General features: G+C 39.2%; 1 protein-coding gene across 6 annotated transcripts in view; it reads right to left on the reverse strand.

Moving 5' to 3' along the window:
- The window catches only part of LDB3 (LIM domain binding 3), a 116,094-nt gene that overhangs the window by 67,956 nt on the left and 24,563 nt on the right, over positions 1-23,575 (reverse strand). For all 6 annotated transcript variants that reach the window (XM_063406038.1, XM_063406033.1, XM_063406032.1 and 3 more), the window contains one exon: positions 8,541-8,692. In XM_063406038.1, the coding sequence (XP_063262108.1) occupies positions 8,541-8,692 (152 nt within the window). The remainder of the gene's footprint in view (positions 1-8,540; positions 8,693-23,575) is intronic.

A 23,575-nucleotide genomic window follows, 5' to 3' on the forward strand; every position in this document is an offset into this window, starting at 1 on the left:
CAACTGCCAGAATCTCTCCTTGTTCCCACCTAAATAGATCTTTAATTGAAGAGCGCTTGACTTCAATCCTGGTATTTCTGTACTCACAACAAAGGTTTATTATAAGTCAACTGCACTGAGGAGTGCAATTGCTGCCTGAGAAAAGGCTGCAAAGGAGTTTTGTGATGCAATATCAGTTTAAATTGTGTCCTCAGGGGAGCACAGTATTCTACTTGCAAGGAGGTGGCATGAGCTCAGAGATAATAGCTCTTTTTCGAGTTCATGGGGCTTTTTTCTGTTTCTTCACCGGTCAGTATCTATCTTTTATAATTCTCAGGACAACTAAAATCAACATTTCTTTTTTACAGGATGCTTTTCCATTTGTCATTTTATGACACATAAGCACTTATTTACAACTTCTTGAATATCTTAGTAATTGTACCCTAGTACAATTTCAACTACTAGAAAATGAAAAGGCGTCAAATGCATGGAAAGGTAATAAAACAGATTAGATTAGAGTTAGAAAACATTTCACATACTTTAGCTCTAACCCAACTGAAATGGAGGCCTTCTGAAGTGGAGCAGGTGAACATGTAGAATAGGGCTTCTGACATAGATATAGATAGATTTTTTTTTTTAATGCATAAATATTCCTGAAAATTTGCTGAGGATGATGATGAGACTGTCAGGCAGACATGTAAAAAGATGAAGTATTACTCATGGTTATCAATTTGAGCTGTTCATTTAATAAGTGCTAAGATATTAATATGGCAGGTGAATCTTCAGCTAACCAATTAATTAGGCAGCTAAGCAGAAGCTGCTGCTTGTTTTTAAGGCTTGCACAGAAAATCTTGAGTCCCATGACACCGTGGTGTAATTCTCTATGCCCTTCCTGGGACATCAGCAAGAACTCTTAGTGACTCCAATGAGAACCACCAAGACAAAGCCCTGAACATTTCAGAGTACCTCAAATACAACTGTGATCACTCTGGGCCTAGGATCAGGCCTTCTTTCCCTCTCGCAGGGTATCATCTGTGCCTGCAATAAAACTGAAAAATACTTCCACCAGCACTTTTGCTCTCTCTATATCAATGGCAAATGCAAATATTAACATTTGTTGGATGACTGATTTGTTAATTATTTCCCTGCAGTATGCTGCACTCAGATTGCAAGTTGGGCAATTACACTTTCCAGACCTAGTGTTCATGCCCACAGCAAGGTGAGGACAAAAGCTTGTTAGGCATAGAAGGAATCAGCCCCAAAGGAAGCAGCTATCCAATCAAAAAGCTGCTTGGAAATATGGAATACCTATTTTCCCTTAGAAGGAGTCTGAGTCAGAGGCAAGCACAAACAAGGATAAAAGGGAAAGTGAAGAGGAAGAAGCGTTGGAGATTTTTGTGAAAGGGAGGATAAAAAGCAAACTGAAGCCAGTATGTGAAAAGATGAGATTTTTCCAAGGCTCTCCTGCTCTCTCTTTGACCCTTTCTACTTCTCTGGCATCTGCACAGTCCCTGCTGCATCCTCCTAACTCCTCCCCTGCTGTGGAAAATCCTTCCCTTCCTGAACTGCCCCACATTCTGCCCTCCAGCTTGTTCCCTCCTGAATGGAGCCACTGGCTGTCAATGCCCCCATCTGCTCTTAATTGACGTGGTACTGACCCTAAAATTCCTCCATCCCAGCAGCTTCTGTGGGCAAACCAGGAGGATATCCAGTATCCCTGCAGCTCTGCCCTGGGGGTGACAGTCACCCACAGAGCTCCAAGCAGGAATGCTGAGCACATGCCTGGCACTCACCCAATACACACAGCAAGCTCCACACTCCACTCCACAACCTCCAAGAGCATGGACACCTCTAATCAAGGCAGATTATTTCTCTCTCTCCTTCTTCCTGTCTTTGCACTGTTTTGAAAACACTTTCAAAAATTTCCTCTGCTTTTCACTATTGAAAACTTGGGTAAGCCATAAAAAAAATGTGGGTTCCTACCAATTTTATTCCTTACAAAACTTGTTTATGCTCGCACGGGCTGAATTTGTATGTAGATGTGTATTGCCATTAACACTATTGAAGAAATGCATTAATTTATATCAAATTTATGTGCAGCCCACTGCAGAGAAATCCACAATATCCTGAAATATTCAGAAATACCTAAGTCAGTATTGATTATAAATAGGAAGCCACTACTCTCACCAATAACAAATTAGTTAACTGCAGAATTTGCATTACCTAGTTATAGATAATGTCTGTTCAGAATCAAAAACAAGAGGCTGAAATGCATTCAGATTTATCAGAGAAGGATGAAGGCTTAATGGCAGAAACACTTCAGATATAGCAGCTCACTTGGAACCTAAAGTTTGGAATAATTATTATTCATGATTTAATTATTAGATTATTTGTAATTACTGAGAGGTGCTAAAACATCTACTTAAGGTAAACATATAAATAATAAAAAGATTTGTTCATTTAAGATCTTCAGAAAAATGTGTTATGAAATGATCTACGACATAAAACAAAGAATTAGTAATAATTAATATTAATAAAGAGCAGAAGATGCACTGAATAAAGGTTCAGTTCTTGGATTTAACCAACCATACCCTGGTCTTAAGATGTGATGCAACTCTCCCCAGTAAACATAATAAATATCAGCTTTGAAGAATTTAGTATCAAATATTTAAGTTCTTTAGTTGAAAAATATCTGAAGTGAACCAAAATTATTTCCTCCTTGCAGAAAGCAGACAGCAACTGTTTGTCTGAAAGAACACAACTGCCATGTGTCAGCCCACTGACTTCAGTGAGATGGACCCATGGTACCCATCCTGACCTTTCCATGGTGAGTGAAATATAATATGTGAAAGAATTCACAGGGAGATTATCTTTAGGGAATCCAGAAAATATTTCTCACATAAAACAATGAATTTTAAACTCACCTCTAAGCTGGTATTGAGGGGGGGGAAAAAGTGATGTGCACTCTGAGAACAGTTCTAATCCCTAAGCAGAATCTTGTTGCAATGAAAACTTGACTGCCCTTTAAAGCCTTGGCATATATCCACAGTTTCCAGGCTCTTTTCTAAAACTAACAAGGTCACTTTATGCAGTGAGTGTAAATAGCAATCCACTCAATTAAACTGCTCATGTAAGGAATATATTTGTATTTATTGCAGTGACTGACATCGATACTTTACTTCGTTTTCCATGGAAATAGCTGCTCATTAATTTCACCAGCACTAAATGTTACTACTCAGACAGAGTATCTTATAATCCTGTCCAAATGATAGCCAGACATCTGAAAACAAATCCTACTGTCCTCTCATACCTGCATACAGAGACAACTGGGCACACAGTGGGAAACGCCTCTCTTTCACACAGAGTAAGGGAGGACCAACTCTCTCAGTAACACAGTGTAGCTCCTTTAACCCGGTAGTGGGATGTGTAATTTTGAATGCTTTAAGCACACAGAACCACCAGAAGGAAGGAAAAAAACCTTGGCTATTGGTGGCAGATGAGTCTTGGAAGTTCTAGAGTCACACGTCTAAGCAAAATAAGCTAACTAGTATGGCGTGTCATATCCACCATGAGTGTTCTTTTTTCTAATAATCTGCTTGATATTTTGAATATCCAACTAGTTCAGACCGTGCTTTCATCAATATTGTATATATAGTTGTAATTTACCCTGCACTGGGACAGATTTAATTCTTCTGAGGATAAATACAGCCCCTGTTCTGGTTCTGATTTAAATGTGCCCATCAGCAGACCTAAAACATGCACAGAGTTGGTTACTACACCCAGCATCAGACAAAAGAAAGCAGTTAAAATAACCACTGAGTTCCTCTTGCTTGCAGTTTGCTGTCACCACATGCTTTATTTACAGTAGGCCTGAAATAAATACTGCCAGATCAGCCATCTTTTGGTGCTGCACATAAAAGGAAAGCTATTAAATATTTACCATAAGTCTCTTATAGCCTTGCCTCTGACACTTTCCCTTTCAGTGGAGAAAAGAATTATTTAGCTCATGATTTTCCAGCAAGGGACAGCCAGTTGTGACTGTCTGGAAGTGAAGGGTAGCATCACTGGCATGCCCTGGGAGGGGAAGTTTTGTCAGTGTCCACCAGGCACAGAAATCTCCACCTCTCCTGCTCCTCTCCAGCCGCACAGTGACGCCGAAGCGGAGCCCTGGAGTGACACAGGAATGTTTGTGCCAGCAGAATGAGGCACGCTCATGTTACAGCACTTTCCAAAACTAAGCCAGTACATTTGGTGAATCCTTTCCAAGGAGGCTGATCAGATTACTTGAGTTATGATCAAATGAACGTTGTGGATGCTCCAGTGAAACATGTTGACAAATAATGCTGCTCTCTTTTTGCATTTACTATGCATTTAAAAAGAAACTAATTTGTATGAAATAAAAATAGACTTTGCACGCACTTTGTTTTTAACTGTGAACTCAATACTGCACAACCCAATGTTTATGGCCTAATATCTGTGGGACAAACAGACACTTAAAGATGAACTTTGACTGGCCTAGAATTAAAATGCCTGAGGGCAGCTGTGTAGCTCAAATAACTGATTAGAAACTGATACTGAAAAATGACTGAGAACTGAACTCCAGGAGGTCACAAAAAGACTAAAAGCAAAGCAATGTCTTTTTCCACCCTAACCCAGGCCATTAGAGAGTATGATCATAGCCTTCCATTGCATGGTGCAGCAGAACCAGCACCAATCCCCCTCAGCACACCTAGAGCAGTGCAGGTTTCTAAGGAATAAGCTGCATCTATAGAGATATGTAACACCTTGGAATATCAGCCTGGATTCCCTGAGTGCCTCACGGGAGTTCTGCTGAGTAATAGTGCACAGTGCCAAAGACACTTCTTTTCCTCTCACTCCTGCTCTGCCCTTCAGAAAAGAATTCACTTCCTAGATGTAGTTTTCCCTCTAAACTTAAGGAAGCAGTGCTACTCTGAAGGGTCCCAGACATCCGCACATCACTGGATCACAGCCCCTTTCTCCAGGCACAGTCCACACACTTCAATTTCCTGGCATTTGCAAATCTGCATGTTTTAGCTTCCCAGAAGCAGCAAAGGGAGGGAGGCATGCTGCAGGCTCTAGAGAAACTGCAGCCAGACAATGCAGCTCAAGCCACTAACAAGTTCTGGCTGCCTGATCAAACCTCTGGCATAGCTGGTGAGACTTCCAGTCTAATTTTGTGGGTTTGTGTGAAATCACAGCATGGGTGAGGTGATAAGAACAAATTGAAGAGGGAGATTAGGGAAGGAAGTTGTCAGAAAACACTTGACATCCACAATTTCCTGAATCCATGGCTGAAACATGGAGAACTCCACTCAGGCCAGCACTGAACATTCATAGAAGATCTATGTTAGTGTGCTTTGAACAGTGCAGGTGCTACTTCAATTAAAACTAAGTTAATCCAGGAAATCACAGAATCCCATTGTTCAGGCAGGCAAGTATGACTGGGGGTTCTAAACACTTCCCTTTTTTCTATGATGGATCCCTTGCAGTTGGATGTCCTGCACAAGTGCTGACACCATGCACAGCTTTTCTTGAGAGCCAAATTAAAACAATAACCAGTTCCCCACCCTGAAAAAAGCCTGCAGGGAATGAAGTGTTATAATAAAAGTGAGTAGCAGCAAACACTGTCTTAACTGTCAGGTTATAAACCATGCTCACAAAACCTTCATGGCTACGATCGATAAAGGGAAAGGCCATCGCTCCTGAGAGCCAAGAACCATTAGAAAAATAAAAAGCTTTCTATCTCAGAGCATTTACGTTGAGATTTCACATTCCACTGCTTCTTCCATGGCCTTATAGATTAAACAAGCAAGACCAGTTCTACTTCCAGTGCTGCAACAGCAAAACCAAGACACAGATTGCCTGGTAAGGCATTCCATGACCTTAAATCATATTTTGGAGAGCCATGTGATTACTCCATACCTACATGAACAACATCATCACAATTTACAGCTTGAGTTTTCCTATCACAACAGTCAATCCCCTATTGCACGTATGAGCCTTTCCATTGGAAAGGATTCCCAATGTTTCCAAGCTTTTGTACCAATAGGATAAGCGAGCACTTCCATCTCTGTGGAAGATCCTCTGTGCTCTTTATGGCAACCCGGGCTGTTTTTCCATAGTAGTAGAACACTCTGCTCCAGTTTCATTGCTGCAAGCCACTTCTAAAAAAAGTCAAAGTGATCTCTTAGCACAGTCATTTTCCTGGTCACCATGTCCCAGGAGATTTTGCCTCTCTTCTGTCTTGTCCTTATTTGGTTGAAAGTTACTATAGCTTATCACTGCTACCTTCTTTTCATGTTAACTGTTATTCTTTCCACCAACACAATATTTATAATTTCTTTTTTTTGCTGAAAAAAGGATATTGCATTGGAAATTTTGGGCAGGTGACTAAACAGACAATCTCTTTGTCTTTGGGTAAATTAACCCATTTGTGTCCAGGGGGAAAAAAAAATTAAGATTAATATAACTTCCTGAATATACTGGAGATGCCTTTTGTTCAAGACATTGGCTCTTTAACAGGGTTCTATGTGTACATCAGTTGGCCAGTATCACTTGCTGCTAGGGTTTAGCTTTTATAAATTCTGAATTGTGCAAAGCAAAGCAGCTTAATACCTCTGAGCACAAGTTTTAAAAATAGCCCCATGTCATCTAAGAAAAGGAAATTATTAAAAAAAACCTTCTCAGTCTTTTTCATTGGGTTTTCCCAAAGAGGTTGAATGGGTCACCAAGGGAACTAATAGCTCACATCCTAAAGCAGCTGGAGAGGAGACTTCATTAATTGTGTAAGTTCAGAGCAAAAACATGATCTGAGAAAGTTTTCATTTGTTAAAAAAGCTGTTTTATGATCTATTTATGTTTACTAGTATTTCATTTTACTTTGTGCCATGTTCCTTCTTTTCAAAACGGATTGTATTTCATCTACATCTATCATCTATGCAAGCATATGTCAGTCTGTGGAACACTCCATTACTGCTTTCTTTGGTTGTCCTTTATCCATATAACTTGAGTATCTGAATTAATATATTATTGTTTGAGAACCAAGAGACAGGGCACGTCTTGAAAAAATAGAAGAAACAATAAATAGAGATGAAAGCAATTAATAAATGTATTTCCACTAGGTTTTTGTTTTGTTAGGGGTTTTGTTTGTTTGTTTGTTTTGTTTCAGGTTTTTTTAATGATGTGGCCACTAGAAGAGCTGTTGGTTTGTAGTTTTAAACCATATATGCCAGGCCATAGCGTCAGACACTGGAGAACTTTTCAGGTTCAATATCCAGGAAAATTTATACCAACAACCCAAAGCACAACAAGAAATTGCTTTTTGCAATGCAAACACAAAGGTTCAACAGAAAAGCAGACAGACATTCTAAAACAATCAGAAAGGATTTTTTCTTAACTTTCAAATAAAAAAATATTCAGAATGATCTAAATCTTTGTAAATAAACATATCATACATATATTTGTAATAACACTATCATTCAGAGTGAAGAAAAAAGAAGGTGGAGTGGGTGATAGGATGAGAATTCAACTACCTGCATCAAAGTAGTGATTTCCTACTCCATCTGGAACACTCAAAGACACACTTAAAACCATGGGGGATAATCTGCCACATATTTTGCTTTATAGTACCTTGTCCTGTCTTGGAAACTTCATCTAAACTCCTTATTGTTTACCTATTATTCTGTTCCTGATACTGATTATCTCAACTGCATATTCATGTATGAGATTCTTTGGTATATTCTCAGAAATTGTACTTCCACATTAGAGTCTGCTTTCTGTACTTGTCTTTGCCTACCCTGTACAAAAATTATCTTCTTCGCAATGCAATAAAATTAGCAGCTACTTCTCTTTCTATAATTATGGAGCTTTAAATATTAATGCATTTATTACAGAAATCCTCTGTGCAAGGTTATCTAACTTGAGAACAAGTTTCCTTGGAAGCAACATTAATCAGCAGAAGTTAAAAGACCCATTAACCGCTTTCTTAATGGCAACGCAACTTTTATCACATCTCTGTGATAAAACCTGCCCTCTTCATGTTCTACTGCCTCCCTTTCCTGCAGTTGGGCTACACTTTTATTCAGTCAGATGCAGAGCACACTTTCAAACTCACAGGTACCAGACCATTAGCACAAATTCTCCTGAGGTTCCTCCCATGCACTCGTAACAGTTGTTCTGTTTGTTGTCTCTAGAACAGTTGTTCATAAATTAGCCAAACTAAACTGTGTTGCCCACATGAGAATAACCAAAAGAAATATCACTGTTGGATTCATTTAACAGAAGCTTGAATGGATATGAGATTACACCTGTATTCAATAGGCTAAATCCCACAAAGATATGCTCAACATAACCATTCCATTTCCGTAGGAATCCATGCTGACTTCTACAAGAATTGGAACAGATTTTGGCTTTTCATCTCATATCTGTGCCACAAGCACTTCAAATAAATCTAAGACAGGGATAACACACTTACACCCTTCAGTCACAAGTTATATAGGTTGTCCTTGGGAAGGCAAAGAGTTTAAGTTATAACAACATACTTCTGCAGAGTCAGGCTCAGGTTGTGGCTGGCGGATTTGATCTTGTTCTGGGCCTCCAGGTGGGTCATGCTGTCAGTGTTGACTCCATCAATGGCCACAACAAGGTCCCCCTGGTTCATCTGAGACTGTGCTGCCTTGCTGCCAGGAGTGATCTGTGTGGGAAAAGACAAAAGAAAAACTCTTATCCTGGTAAGTCATTCTGTATCCAAAACAGTTGAAGAATTCACCCAGATTTATAGTACGGAATAGATCTAGCTAAAAATACACTAATAGATAGAATAGTTGTATCCATTATTATATGGGGGAAAAAATCAAAATTTATGGAAATTGAACAAATCAAAGTTAACTCACACTTCTACAAAGGTCCAGGACAGTATCTACTTGTTACTTCCATTTTGAGAGGTTAAGCCCAGTGTAGTGGTTCCCTTACCACCTATTATCACTATCTCAAGGGGATAATCATCTCTATACAGCAGCAGGATATAGAGACATTACTCAAAAGCAGAACCCTAAAGAACCACTATCTACGGCATGATTTAATTATATTTTTCCTTCTAAAAGCCATTTTTTCCCAAATTAATTCACTTTGTTGAGGGGACAGAAAATGAATGTGTTTGAGTGGCCTTGGGCACACTTTTTTCTTTCATAACAAGCTTTAGAGGAAATTATTCTGCTTAACCTTACCCATCCACAACTGCAGCTCCATTACCCACACAGATTGCTACGTACCCATCTCACCAGCCTGTTGGACCTCACACTCCAAAGACCAGCACTCCCAGAAACAAGAAGCCACAGTGCCACAACCACAAACCCAACAACTGACACAACAGTTCAGAAGTCCTGTTTGTTCACTGTGGCAACACATTTTGGTAGCTCCAGTTAGCTTGTGAACTGCATCTGCTCTGAATGGACAGCACCCTGATCTCGATTTTACACAGTTCTCTCAGCTTCCATATGGATGTCACCAATACAGCACTAAACCAGAAAAGCCTCCACATACCATCAGCCAGACAAATCTTAATGAACACACCAGAGTGTTCAGCACCTGCTTTCACCACCCAGTCCATGAAGAGCATGGATATAAGCTATAGGTCTTTACTCTTAGAGACTCACTTCCTTGCATTTCTCACTAAAAAACCCAAGGATAATCTAAAATACTACAACAAAGGCTGCATTCAAAAATTCTGTTCCTTCAGTACAGTGATTATAAAAGAAAGATGTGTTTGATTATGAGCCAGAAGTCCCTTGTGAATTCAGCCAGGCTGAAACCATGAAGTTAAATTTCTAGGGAAACCAAAACCCAACACAAATTCTAACACTTCTAAGTGCTAAGTGAAATTCCTTAACTTGCCTTCCTTAATACAACCTCAAAACACTTATACACATATTAAAAAAACATCTCCTTCCAAAACACTTCCCTAGACTGTTTGTTTATGTGCTTTATTGGCAAAGACAAATAAGCAAAAAGGAAAAAATCCTTTCTTAACACATTGTTAAAGGTGCTCAGCATCGAGGCCAGAAGTCCAAGTGACACTGCAGTCTGACAATGGGAGGTGTCAGTTTAGTAGAACACTAGCTCTAGTATCACAGTGCTAGAACACACAGCACACTCTGGATACTCAGACTGCTTAAAAGTAAAGATTACTTTGGAATTAGGCATTGTAAGTAATTCTCAGAATTGATTTGACTAGAAGAGAAGAGTTTTAATATCTTTCCATTTGAGATAGAAGCAACGAGTTCTGTGTTTTCTGAATGAAGGACAGCCACAGATACGATGTTCTCATGCAAGTAGTGTTGACTGATAATGGCAGTACTGTTCCCCAATGTACTGTCCTGGTGTTAAGGAATCGAGGGATGGGGGAAATATTTTGTGGTAGTTTCAAAGACAGAGTTTTATTCTGCAGTCTAATGCATCCTCACAAGGAAAAAAAACCCCACAAAAACAACAACAAAAACCCCTAAAGATTTGTGTTACAAGCACAGTTTTCCTAACCTGTTATACAAACATTAGCTTCTATGCATTTTATTGACCTTCATTGTGCCCAGTACACAGAATCCAGAAGCCCATAAAGAATATGGATTATTGTACACCCACATGTACTTGTATAGTTACTCAAAGATCCTTCCCTGCTCAGTCCCACAAATATGTCGAGAAACAGAATCTGCAATAGAATCAAAGGTAGAGAAAGGGCAAAAAGCAAGCCAAAGCCAAACTCAGACAAATGAGTCAGTAAGACTTGAATTCATCAAGTAGGACACTTCAGTCTTTTTCAAATTATCCCTTTTGAAATAAGGGATAATCTGAAAAGAAAAATAAGAAATCACTTTTCTAAGACACCACTTTTAACCTTCTCATGAAAAATACAAGCTCTTGCCACAGAATATTAACTGGGTGATGCTGACTCCAAATTCTGGGACACTCTCCCCCACATACACCTTTTTCTTGTCAAAAACAAGGACTGATTTTTGAACATCAACCTAGTTCCTAAAAGTCAAATGTCTGCCCTAATTTGGGTATTGTTACTCAACACATGTATCTCTCCTTCCACTTCCCAGTGATGCCTCAAACAAAACAAGCCAGAGAAGCAGAGCTTCCACAGACAGGATGAGCCACTCTAGATCTAGGGCTAGTTTAACACAGCTCTAACACACTGGCTTCCCTCTCACTTTCTCTGACTTCTGCTTTTAGTGGCCCCACATGTAAATACTGTCTCTTAAAATAAAGACAGCAACTCCAACCCTCCTAGAATTAGTGTCAATTTAGAGGGATGGGATGGTTGTAATGAGTGACCCAATTTCACTTCTAATGGAATATTTTCTGCCTAATACTTTTACAAAACACAACCTAAATGAAAAACACATTCATCACAAGACTGTCTCAAACAAAAAGTCCTCAGTAACTCTGAATTTGTGATTTACATGACTTTCTAACTGTGCAACACCGTTTCTGAGGCAAAGAGCTCCAGGAGAACAATACTGTGAAAGACAAGGAAACAGCCTCAATCACGGCTCAGTCAGTCCTTATTTCAAACAGAAATGAAAGGGATTCAACTTCTTCAACTAAGTACAAGGGTAGCAAATTCTGGGTGACATTTTTTCATACAAGTCTATTTTTTCAATTCCCATTTCAGGGACAGCACTCCACTGGTGCCACTTTACCTCTAAAAATCAGTTTATTTCCTTACTTCACAGACAAGACAACTCACAAGTACAAAAGATGGATCTAATTTCCTAAATCTGAGATTCAGACAAGTAGTAAGAGAAAAGAATTACTTCTTCTCATGGTCTTCCCACTGGTTAAAAATACAGTAGATTATTTGGTCCTGTAGAATTTTATATAGAAGGCATTATAAAAGACTGGATGCATATTCTGTATGAAACATGAAAAGCAAAGTACAAAGTTGCATATGTTTTAGCTAGAACCCCAGAGACAGCTCTGTGAGAGTTCCAAGCGAAGCCACAGCATGCATTTCCAGCAGACATTGAGAACAGTCAGTAATTGTTGTGAACAAAATACCAGTGTACAGATGGAGACACAAGGCAGACAGATTTGAAGTGTCAAGGCACATTCAAGACTATCTTGTTCCCATTTCTAAAGATCAAGCTGAAGGGAATGGAATGCTAAGAGTTTATCTTTTATCTGGTGGTATTTTCCTTTGAAAATTCATCTCTGGTCTACTAAAACATTTACTAAATATAACCACAAACAGAGAAGAGCTCACTGTGTTTTTCTACAATCTTTGGTAAATATTTTCTATTTAAAAATATTTTTTGAGAATATTATTGAAGGATAAATGTTAATTAAACCTTATAAATAGACCGGAAATCCAGATCCGTCTACACAGCAGATTCTACTTTGCTCTTATCTCAGCCTCTCTTTTATTAACAGAAGTAACAAATTTAGAGAAATATACTACTGTCAAGGATAAATTTGCATTTTTCAATTTGACCACTGATCTTTTTTTTCCTAAAACAAATCTCTGGGCAAGTTCTAGACAGAAAGATTTCAGAAAACTTTTGTAATAGTCTTAATTCACTTGCTCTGGACTACAACATAGCTTTCAGTTGCTAGGTGCTGCAAATGCCTTTATTTAATGCTACAGTGAGACGTTCATCAGACTTTCAGGGTATAGCTATTTCTGTCAATTGATATACAACATCCAATCCAGGGTACCACCAACAGATCTAATTTTAATAGCAGCACTTTAGTGCCTCAAGCCCAAGCACAGATTTTATCTTGAAAAGCCAAGCATCTCCTCTCTCAGAAAAGCAGAGGAATATGCACTGCTTCAGAGAGGTGAATTTTCAGCCCTCACAAATTTCCTACAAGACAGACATCTGACTTCCAACATCCCCAGCTTAAAGCTGCTGGCAGGCTGGAAGTGTCACATGTTACTTTCAACACACTACAGAGAATTCTTACTACGCTCTGTTGTGAGCGGATCTGTGCACTGGGTGAATATATAGCACCACAGCGACAGCTGTGCCCTAAAAAAACTCCTCTGCGCTGGGCTCACAGTAAATACTGCTTAGCAGGAGCTCTGGGACGCAGCGTACAAAGAGCAGCTGCTGCACCACCTTGAGAATGCACACGCTGCCAGCCAAGCCCCCTCAACTCCACTCCAAGGGAAGAGAGAGGGATCAGGCAGTGTTTGAGTGGATGAGTGCTCAAGCACTAACGAGAATGCTTGTATGAACAGATGGATGGACACAGTTTGCCTACCCCCAAGGAACTCCTAATTTACAAGGCAGAGGAAAATACATAGGAAGGCCTACACAAATGAGAAGCTGTTAATACAACCTGCAGCCAGGGCCTCTTTTTCAAGCACTTGAACTGTGCCTGACTCCACCCTGACCTCAACCCCCAAATCAACAATTTCTATTTTCTGCTTCTCATTTAAGAACAACGCTTCAGAGAATCAGGTATTCACTAGCACTAGAAATGTGCAAAAGCATAGGGAATGAATAACCTCTCCTCTTGAAGATCTCTGGAATAGAAAATATAATTAGAAGGAAATGTTCTTTTCCATAATCAGAAAATCAGAGACCATAACATGTTCTTACAAGAAAAGGATTGGACAGAGACTAAGGAACACCAGAAAACACAGTAAATTTCCTTTACAGAGAAAACAGCATCTATATCTCCCACCACAATAATTATGCAAGTATTTTTTTGCACAGAAGATTCCAACAAACTCTCAGAGTCATTCTAAGCTCTGAGGCTCTAAGTGCCTGCAAAACTTCCTCGCTTTATACACAGGAGCAGGACCTAGTGAAAGGAGGGATGTGCTTTGAGACCCCACCACAGAACAGCTGCTGAATGCCCCCATGAATCCAAGCAGTTACCTCTGGACCAGAGACATCTCTTCCTCTCCCATAGTAATAAAGTTAATTGAGGAAATTTATATTATTTTTTTCCTAAATGAGTCACTTGCCCTCCCCGTCCCCACAAAAAATGTGCAAGAGCTCCAAAGGGAAAACAATGTGGTTTCTTAGAAGTCAATTTTGGACAAGAAAAATTGCAAAGAAAATTGATAAGATCCACTAGGATAAGTCATCAGGCAGAAATTCACCATTTCATTCCTAACATTGCCAGAAGGCAAAAAATATAAACAAGGAAAGAAACAGACTAGATAATCTACACTATAAAGCAAGCATCCTATGGCTTTTATACCTTTCTGTGTCAGATAGGAGAGCTAAGCAAGACCAATTAAATATAAAGACAAGACTGTAAGAAACCTGAAACAAACATCCTTGCACGTATCACTAACCAAACCTAAGGAAAACTTCCATTTTGCAGCTACCATTTGCCTGAAAAATGCCTCATTGTTTTCAATTCACTATTGGGCTTTAGGTCTTTTTAGGTCTTTTTCTCCTTTCTGTGGTGTTGCTTTGGTTTGGCTTTTTCTTGTTTTTAATGAGACAACAAGAACTGCCTTAAATGAGCAATCATAGCATGTGCAAAATACGCCACTGACACCTTGAAGAGATTCCATTTATACTGAACAGAGCTGCACTGGCAAGCTGCGAAGACACTCTGAAGTGGCCTCTCAGGCTCTGCTTCGTCTGTAGCTGGGAAGGGAGATTACAATACATGTGAGAACACCCAAAATAGCTCTAATCTACCTCCCTCGGGTACCAGGAATCACAATGCCACAGCAGCACAGAGATTCTGTGGGATGAACAGTGAAGCACTCACAACTCAGGACACCCTGTGCTGAAATCTGTACTCCAAAGCAGAAGGGCTAGGAGCACTCAAACCAGCCCACTTACCTCAGCCTCAGGAGTGCCGAGCCAGGCTGGAATGATGCCACCTTAATTAACACCAAAAACCTCCCTTACACTGAACATCACTCCCAAGGCTGCTTTTCATGCACAATATAGAGTCTCCTCAAGGAAGAAGACAGACAGATGCTAGCCCTTCCTGCCAAGCTCAGGTGATGAAAATAAGCCAAATGCAAAAGACTTTCAGCTGAGAAATGAAAGGAAGCATATAGGCAGTGCTTAGGGAATTGCCTTAGGCAAGGCTATGGGGGATGTTTTGAGAGGCAGTGTGAATACACCTGTTACTATTTGGAAGATCATTTCATTCCCTGCCCCATCTCCACATCTGATGGAAAAGAATTCAATCCTTTGTTTAAAAGTTTTAAAAAAGCAATATTGTGGACTTTGCAGATTAGCTTTTTAGAAGCATGACTGCTCTATGTTACACCAACTATTCAGATGATAGTAAAAGAGTGGATGTGGCTTTTTAAAGAATATGTTGGTGTAACTGGAAGGTTACACAGCTCTCTACATCATGTATGGTATGACTAATAGTAATATCTCTTCTCCCAATCTTTATCCAAATATAGCTGTTAGATCTATTCAGTCTGTTCTCAGCATCACACACTGTGCCAAGATAGCGTGTGCTGTGTATCTCACAGGAATTAAATGGAAGCAAGGACGTGAGTCATATAATGACAAATGTTGATTGTTTCTTTACAACACGTTTTGAGAATAAAGTGAGTGAGTTCTTACTTGGTATCCAGGAGTTTAATAACCAGAATGCAAATCAAAACCAAGAATAAAACTGAGGTACTGATGCTTAGCATTCTGGCATTCACCCCACGTGTGAGCTGATCTGTCAGCTTCCACAGGACAACCCCCTGCAGCAAATATACACACAGCTTCCAGGTGCCTGCAGGATCAGAACAGCCAGGTTTCTTCAAAGGCTCCCCATCCTCTTCCCTGCCTCTCCTTTTCAAATTTGAATTCATTTTAAGGCAGTTCTATAAGGTGGGAGGTTTCTTTGTGTTTCAAGCAAACAGATCTCAGTAATCAATACTGCCTCCTACATTTTCAGCTTCTTGAATTCTACATTCTGTGCAGCTTTTTAATCTGCTCACAGAAACACAGTTTGTCTTGTCTCCCCCTACAACCATTAGCAATAAACTGAGGGGTTTATGTCTTGCTATTGGTCACTATGGTAAGATTTTCTTTATTTTGAGTTAATTTTGCTTAATGTATCTCATTGTATGTAACTAAGATCATGATGCTTTATAACTTGGAAGGGCTTTTGATTGTTCCACCAACATGAAGGCCTGACTAAAAGGCCATTTGAGACACCGAGAGGTTTAGTTTGGCAGTTAGTGCCTTCAGCCACTTCTGATATTAAGCCACTTAAAATAGCTTTGACTCTGAGCAAGTCCTGAGGTTCTGGCACAGATATGACTGATGTGTAATGACTCTTCTGCTCCTGCACGTTTGTAAATTAGGGTGCTTATTAAATGGATGCAGACTTACATCTAATTGTTCTTTAAATGCACTTGTTTGAGTTCTCTTTGTTTCTGGCCACCGGAATACCAGGGGAGTCGTTCTTCCTCTGCTCACTAAAATACAAGCTGCCAGTTTGACACAGCAAACAGCAATCCTGTCTCTAGACCAGAAGCATTTAGTACTGAGCTCTGTGCTTTGCCCACAGAGGGTAGAACAGCACAGCACATACCAGCTGGCACTGCATGAGGGAAGATGAAATGTAACACACATCCACAGTGACAGAGGTGCTGAATCAGAGCTAAACTTGCAGGAACTGCCCTTGGTATCATGCCCTTACTTTTGCATCTAAGCTTTTAGGAGGCCATAGTGCCCAGTGTGAATCTGTTCCAAGTGGAGGGCCCAGCACTAAGCTGCCAGCACACAGCATCAATGCCTCCCCAAACACTTTCTTTATTCACAGGAATAACTGTGTGGTACCTGGAGCATTCATCGAAGCTCTGTGAGAGAATAAACAACAGGCTTCAAATCTTCAGAGAGTGAAGAATTCTTTTTGAGATCAAAGTGAATAAAACAGAACAGAAGCAAAGTTCCCCTGAGAAAGTGCAATGCCAATTTCTTCTGTAATAGGCTGTATCACGTTTAGGGCATAACATGACATCCCAGCAGGATCCCAGGAAATTTAAAAATGTAGCAAGTAAAATAAAGTTTTAACACTTTTAACAGGTACATAAGCTTTTGGATGTTTCAGGAAGCTAGGAAATTATAGAGGTTGTTTCTTGTACCTATTAAAATGTAATGACTTAAACTTTGTTTTCCTAGCAGTGTTCAGTTGGACACAGAGAGGCAACTTCCCTTGAGAAGCCACAGGAACCATATTTGCTTAACAGGAAAAAATCTGAACCTATTGATATCATCTCAGATCTGTAAGGGGAATCTTGTGTTGAAGATTGTTATGTTAAAGTAACACAGCCTGAACTTTTAACAAGGAAGGATCTTGTTTTTCGTAATTTTCAAAAACAAAATTTTCTCCATCTCTGAGGAGGAATGTGGCTATTGCTTATTGACCTTTATTGATAGTATGATGGTGCCAATGCTGGTTTTGGGCATTTTAACCCATTAAGGTATTGGGTATAGCATTCTTCAAAGATTTCCCACTAAAAGCATGCATAATATAACAACACACACACACACACACACAATTTTATTTGATAAAGAACAAACCAGTGACATACATGGTTCTGGAAAGTAAAAGTATCTCTCTAAGTGAATTTTACATCTATTAGTTTTATAATCCTGCCCTGCAGAGGTGCAGTATCTTCCCATAAATTTTCAGTGACTTCAGTGCACAGTATTAAGCAGACAAATTTTTTTCTGTGGGTTTTTTGCAAATAGTATTTTCCATAACTCTTCAATTAAAAAAAAATTATGTGGCTTTAGAAAGCCTTCCTGTTTACAGACAAAATAAAATAGTAGAAATGAATTGTTGTAACATATTTTCTGCACTGTCTGTAGTTAAAGGCTATTTAAGACTCAAAATTTTAAAAAAAGTCAAATTACTAAGATGGAAGAAGTATCATTTATTGAGGAAGTTATACAGATTTCTGGTTCAACTACTACTGTTTGTTTAATTTCTGGTCAAAAAGAAGTCAGGTCAGCTGGCTGTGCTACACACAAAAGCAACCTAGGCTGTGTCTTCTTTCTCCATAGAGTACTGCTTCATCAGCTCCCCTTCCCAGCCTGCACCATTTTCTAGGGATAATTGGAAGTAAACATCTTTTACAAAACATTACACAAAAAACAAAGACATCATGTTATAATTTACCGGAAGTCTCCATTAAACACAATTATTGTTTATGAGCCAACACATCCTGAAAAATACAACTGAAAATACTAAGTTAAGAAAATGCAAGATCGAGAGGAGTGTACTGAAATAAAGTTTTAACAGGAATGTGCCATAAAGTTCCGAAGCCATAAGCAGATTTAGAAGAAGGTTATTTAAGAAATTAAAGACCTCAGCTAGTAAATATTTGCCTGTGGTGAATGGCTCTTCATTTAAAGTGATCTTGAATTGGAAGTTCCAAGCAGTGCCAATCACCTCCATGGCACTGTATCTTCTATTTTTATGCGCAAGTTTCGCACTGAAACTTGATTCAAAAATTCCCAACAATTAGAATAAAAGCTTCTTGGGGATATTTCATTCTAGAGAAAGGCAGGAGTCTGTCATCTCCCAATTCTTAATTCAGCAGAGTGCAGAGTGCATGCAGCCTCAGTTATCTTTGGATAAGGTACTGGGTTTCTATTTGTATTTTCCGCAGCCTTGTTTGTGCTGACATGTTTTGAATTCCTTGTGGAGTTACCCAGCACAGGTGTGTGTGGAGGGGGATTCCAGCTTGCAAAGCTTATGATCATAACTGGCACTTGAAAGAAGGATTTAAGGCAAGAAGAGAAGCCTGGTAAGAGTTTCCTCTTCAGCTGGCATTCTTCTATGGACAGCCCTTCCCTTTCTGTGCTGCTCACCATGCTGATTAACAGGTGAGGCTCAGAAAGCTTTCAGTCTCATTGGGAATGCTAAGACACATCCCATCTTAATACATTCTTCAACTTGATTGTGTGCTACATTCCAGAAGCTCAATTGAAAACATCCATCGTTTTAATTACAGAGAGCAGAGTGGGCACCCATCAATTGGGAATGAACACTTTCTGCCAAACCAAAAGGCCCCTGCAAAAAACAGCCTGCAGATCTGCGTGGCACTGATATTGCTGGTTAGTGATACTTTCACCTCTTAACTTGGAACAACTTTCCTGCCAACTCCTTTTAGGGTTTTCTGCTTCTTTCCTGTTTTATCTCATCTGGATTTGGTGTTCACCGCTTACTAGTGTAAGCAGCAACAAGACAGGGCAGTGTTTTTCCTCCAGAGCAGGGGTGTTTAAATGGAGTCTTTCAGGAAGGGCCTTGAAGATGCTGACTACGTTATGTTCCCCTAACTCTCACTCCTCTGTACACTCCTATTTCTTTCAGGTGACTACCTGTACCTAGAAACATCAAATACTGCTACCAGTTTGGTAGCACGATCAAGGCTTTTGGAACTTAGTGTGCGTATTCCAAAATGGGTCAAACATTTGTATCTAAGAAATATTCTTAGGTAAAAGTTTGGAGCATAAATTGTGTGAAAATCATCAGCAGCCTGCTTGGGATACTTAACTAGGCTTTAGGGAGAAGAATATGGTTCTGATTCTTAGTTTAAGATATGCATTCATGCTCAGTTCAGAGCTCAGCTCCTTAAGGATCATTAGGCTGTGTAATTTATGCAGAAGTAAGAGAATTAATCTGCGGGGTGCCTCACTTCCATCCCAAAGTTGTACTTTCATCTTTAATTTCTTTAATTATAAGTGCAGACATTTTTCTCTGCACTGCAAGCAGAGGCTGTAATGAGCTCCATACCTAGTCACAATGATTTTCTAAACTCTGCTTGTCCAAATTAGGAATTTTCCTCTCTTGTTCCAGAGTAAATATGTTAATTACGATAATCTGGTTGTGTATTTTGTTAAGAAATAAATGTTCACAGGACACCTATTTAAATCCATGGAAGGCATGTAATCAAGTTCAGAATTTGCCTTAACAGTATTTTCCTTGGCTACATTAGACACTCACTTCTGCAATGGAGCATGTCAAAATAATTGGTTTGGAAGAGGCAGCAACAAAGTTGTCATTTTACCAAAAAAAAAAAAATTCAGAAGGTTTGAGGTGGTCTGCATTTCTGTGTCCAGTTTGTCTTTTTCCCTTCATTTGGCACCAAACAAACTGCTGAACAATGAATTTTATAGATGAGAAAATATGACAGTTACTTTAATAGGGATTCCTGCTGCTAGTGAAACCATTATTTGCCTAATACAAATGAGGAATTAAAGGAACACAGAAAAAAAATTAACCCTCCACTTTGATCTCAAATGAGAACTTAGTTAAACTGCAGGACAATGAGATTCATCACTGTATTTTATCATCAAGCAAACAACTGAATGACTAAATAAAAGTGACATTTTGGACTGCATAAAGAAAAAATTACTTTAAAGAAGATTGATGCATTCCCTAATACCAGCATGCAAATCCCAGATTCAGCCAGTATTATGACTGATGGAATGATGAAAGTTCTCTCTTCTAGGCAGTTACATTTACACAGTGATATTTTTCAGAGCTGTACACCCACGTGGAAGCAAAGTTTGTAGGCATTTTAGAGTTTTAATATGTTAAAGAATTTGATCTTGGCCACCCTCTCTAGTTTCATTTTTCATCTGTTTCCTTTTTTTCCTTATATCCTTCTTCCTCTTACAACATCTTGTTCAGGAACCTTGCTTAGTTTCATAATCATGTTTGCAGAGAAAACATTTAAAAACTGTCAGTGCTGGAGCTTTGATGGGATCAACATCAATGCTGTAACAACTGCAATGGCAGCAGGAAACATTTCTCAAAGTGGACATGCACCTATTTAACGAACAGGAGGCTTTTATTTCAGATACCAGGAAGCGGAAATAAATGAAAATTAGGAATGCTTGGATGGTTATTGGACAGCTGGGGAGATTCCTGGGGCAGACAAAAGTGCCAAACGGAGCCGTATTAGTAATCTCTCTTTATCCTAGGATGGGTCTTCTATTTATAGAAATATACAGCCCTTGAAGAAACAATAAGATTGCATACGTAAATGATACAGGAGCAACACATGCATTTTACATGAAATTGCCTAATAAAATCCAAAGATGCTCCCAAACTTTTAGCAGACCTGTTTTAAATAGTATCACATATTATGTCCATCTGGTTCTCTCAGCTGGTGTCAGGCATTTTCTGAATGGCTTTCCCCCCTGCATTTTTCAGGACTGAAAGAAATTCACCCTCTACCTTCTGCTCACATATTTCATCTATCTCCTACATTAAATCCTCAGAAAAGTACTCCCTAATTCCTGATCATACCAGTCAGTCTTCTGGGTCATATCCAGTCCAGCACACATTCAAGTGAAAGTAATTCCTATTTCACACAGTTACCTCCTATTCTATATCTAGAAAGCCACTATTTCATGACATTATTCTTCAACAGCTTTCCGAAGTAAGAACTAGAAAAAGACTCCTACTATTCTGTCTTGCATTGAGTTAAGACTGAACTAATTTCATGAGCAATGTCATAATGTTCATGACTGAACATTCACTACTAGAAATAGCATTTTACCTGCAAAATTTTATCAAACTGGAGAGACTTACAAGGCTGCAGAGGTAAATATGCAGCATAGGCAGTAGCTGATATCAAAGCTATATGCCTCAACCACTCAGGGAAAACAAAAGTAAGCCTAGATTCATCCAGTGGTCTTCTTTGATATGGGACACACCAGATCAAATTGGAGGAAGTTCTCTGGTTTTAAACAGTGAGGAATCAAAGGCTCTTCCACACACTTTGAGTACTGAATGTAACAGGGCCCAGACCTTCCCTGGCTCTGTACTCCAGGGTAATACAAGTATGGAAAATAAAGAATCAGTGTTTCACAGTGACAAACAAGACATCAAGCAAGATTTCAGGGCAAATCACACAGGAGACTGGTATAAACAAATCATCCAGGCATTTAAATGAATTCCTTATAAAAATACAAACAGGGAAAAAAAGAGAAGCTGAGACATAACAGAAAACTTATTTTAGAAGTTTCTGGCTATGTTAGAGAAGAACAAAATATTCTGCACTTCAAAACACCTAGAATCATCTCATCTGCTCTGAGAGAATACCACAGACAAACAGAATTGATATGAAAGCACAGATTTCAAGCTCTACACTACTTTGCTCTGCAGTCTAGGCAATAATTCTAGCACCTGCTGTAGCCTCTGTGAACAGATGTGCATTGAGAGTGCAGAGGTAAAAGCTCCACAACTCCAAGGTGTTGGTCAAGCTCTTTGAAGGCCCCTTATGCTTTTTATCATGCATGACCCTATAAGAATGTGCAATGCAATCATCCCGAGGGAAAAGAAGCACCAGGCTGTCAAGCTAAGCTTTTGCTGGCTGCAACTCAGATATGACACCAAGTCATGCCCATCTTATGTAAAAAATTGATAAGAAGGCTGTTTATGGTATATCAGTGTGTAACTGGAAAGTCTTGTGCTTATATCAGTGGGTACAATTGATAATCAACTCGCAGGAAAAAAAAAAAAAACCAAAGCAAAAAAGGCAGAATGGAGAAATGAAAATATAAATATCCAAAGCAGTTAAATCCTTCTACAAAGAACAGAACTGCTCTAAGATTAGGAGCTTTTGAAACAGCATCATTACAATACCTTCCCCATGTGTGAATCAAGCTGCTGTGAAAGTTAGTGAGTCAAGGAGTCTCATGCAGCAAATTAATTCCATTGTGCACATTCTTGCTGTGACCCCTGCCCATTTGCTCTGCAGAACCAGACAACTTTTTCTGTCCTGCCAACGCATGAGAAATAAAACTTGAGCAGCGCAAAAATATTATGGTCCCAACTCCCCATTACTTTGCACAAATTTATTCTCTTCAGTGCAAATGCAAGTATTTCAGTTTCTCTGTTAATTGCATTGCACTACAAATGCCCTCATAACTGCCTGGCAGTGGTAAATCAGAGTGTTCATTTTCACCTCAGGCAAGACATCAATGATTTTGTTTTAAATTACATTCGGAAAATATAACTTTAATTTACAATGAAGTTCTAAAAGCTCTTCTATTCCCTCTATAGTTTTATGTTCACATTGGTTTTATGAGTATGGAAGTAAAATGAAGGATGGCAGGCAGCCTGGCACTCCTGTACCAAAAAGACACCTCCCTGCTTTTTCTATCAAAGGTCTTTTAAGTCCACCTCACCCTTACGTCTGGGAACCCTCTTTGCCACAGCAAATACTTGAGAGAAGAGATCCATAACTTGCCATATAACTGGCCATTTTGCAAAGTCAGTGTGTGACACACCTTCCTCTTTGTACCAGAGTTATCTTCTGCTCCACTGCAGATGCTCAAAGCACATGACCTTTCAACTTTTGAATGACATATAAGCTTAAATCACAGAAATTAAAGTTTGAAGTTGCCCGTGTTGGCAGAATGCAAACAACCAGGCCATGTTAGTGGCAGAAAGTCAGAAGAATGTTCCACAGGATCAAAAGGATCCATCTCCATTTGTCTGTAGTTCAATGAAGCAGCTCCTTGTCATGACAAACCTATGGAGCATAAAGATCCATTAAAAATATATATATGCATATAATGGATGTAGGAGAGACTGGATTTCAGAGTTGTACAGA

Source organism: Prinia subflava, chromosome 9, assembly GCF_021018805.1.
Source record: "Prinia subflava isolate CZ2003 ecotype Zambia chromosome 9, Cam_Psub_1.2, whole genome shotgun sequence".
In the NCBI taxonomy this organism is placed as follows: domain Eukaryota; kingdom Metazoa; phylum Chordata; class Aves; order Passeriformes; family Cisticolidae; genus Prinia; species Prinia subflava.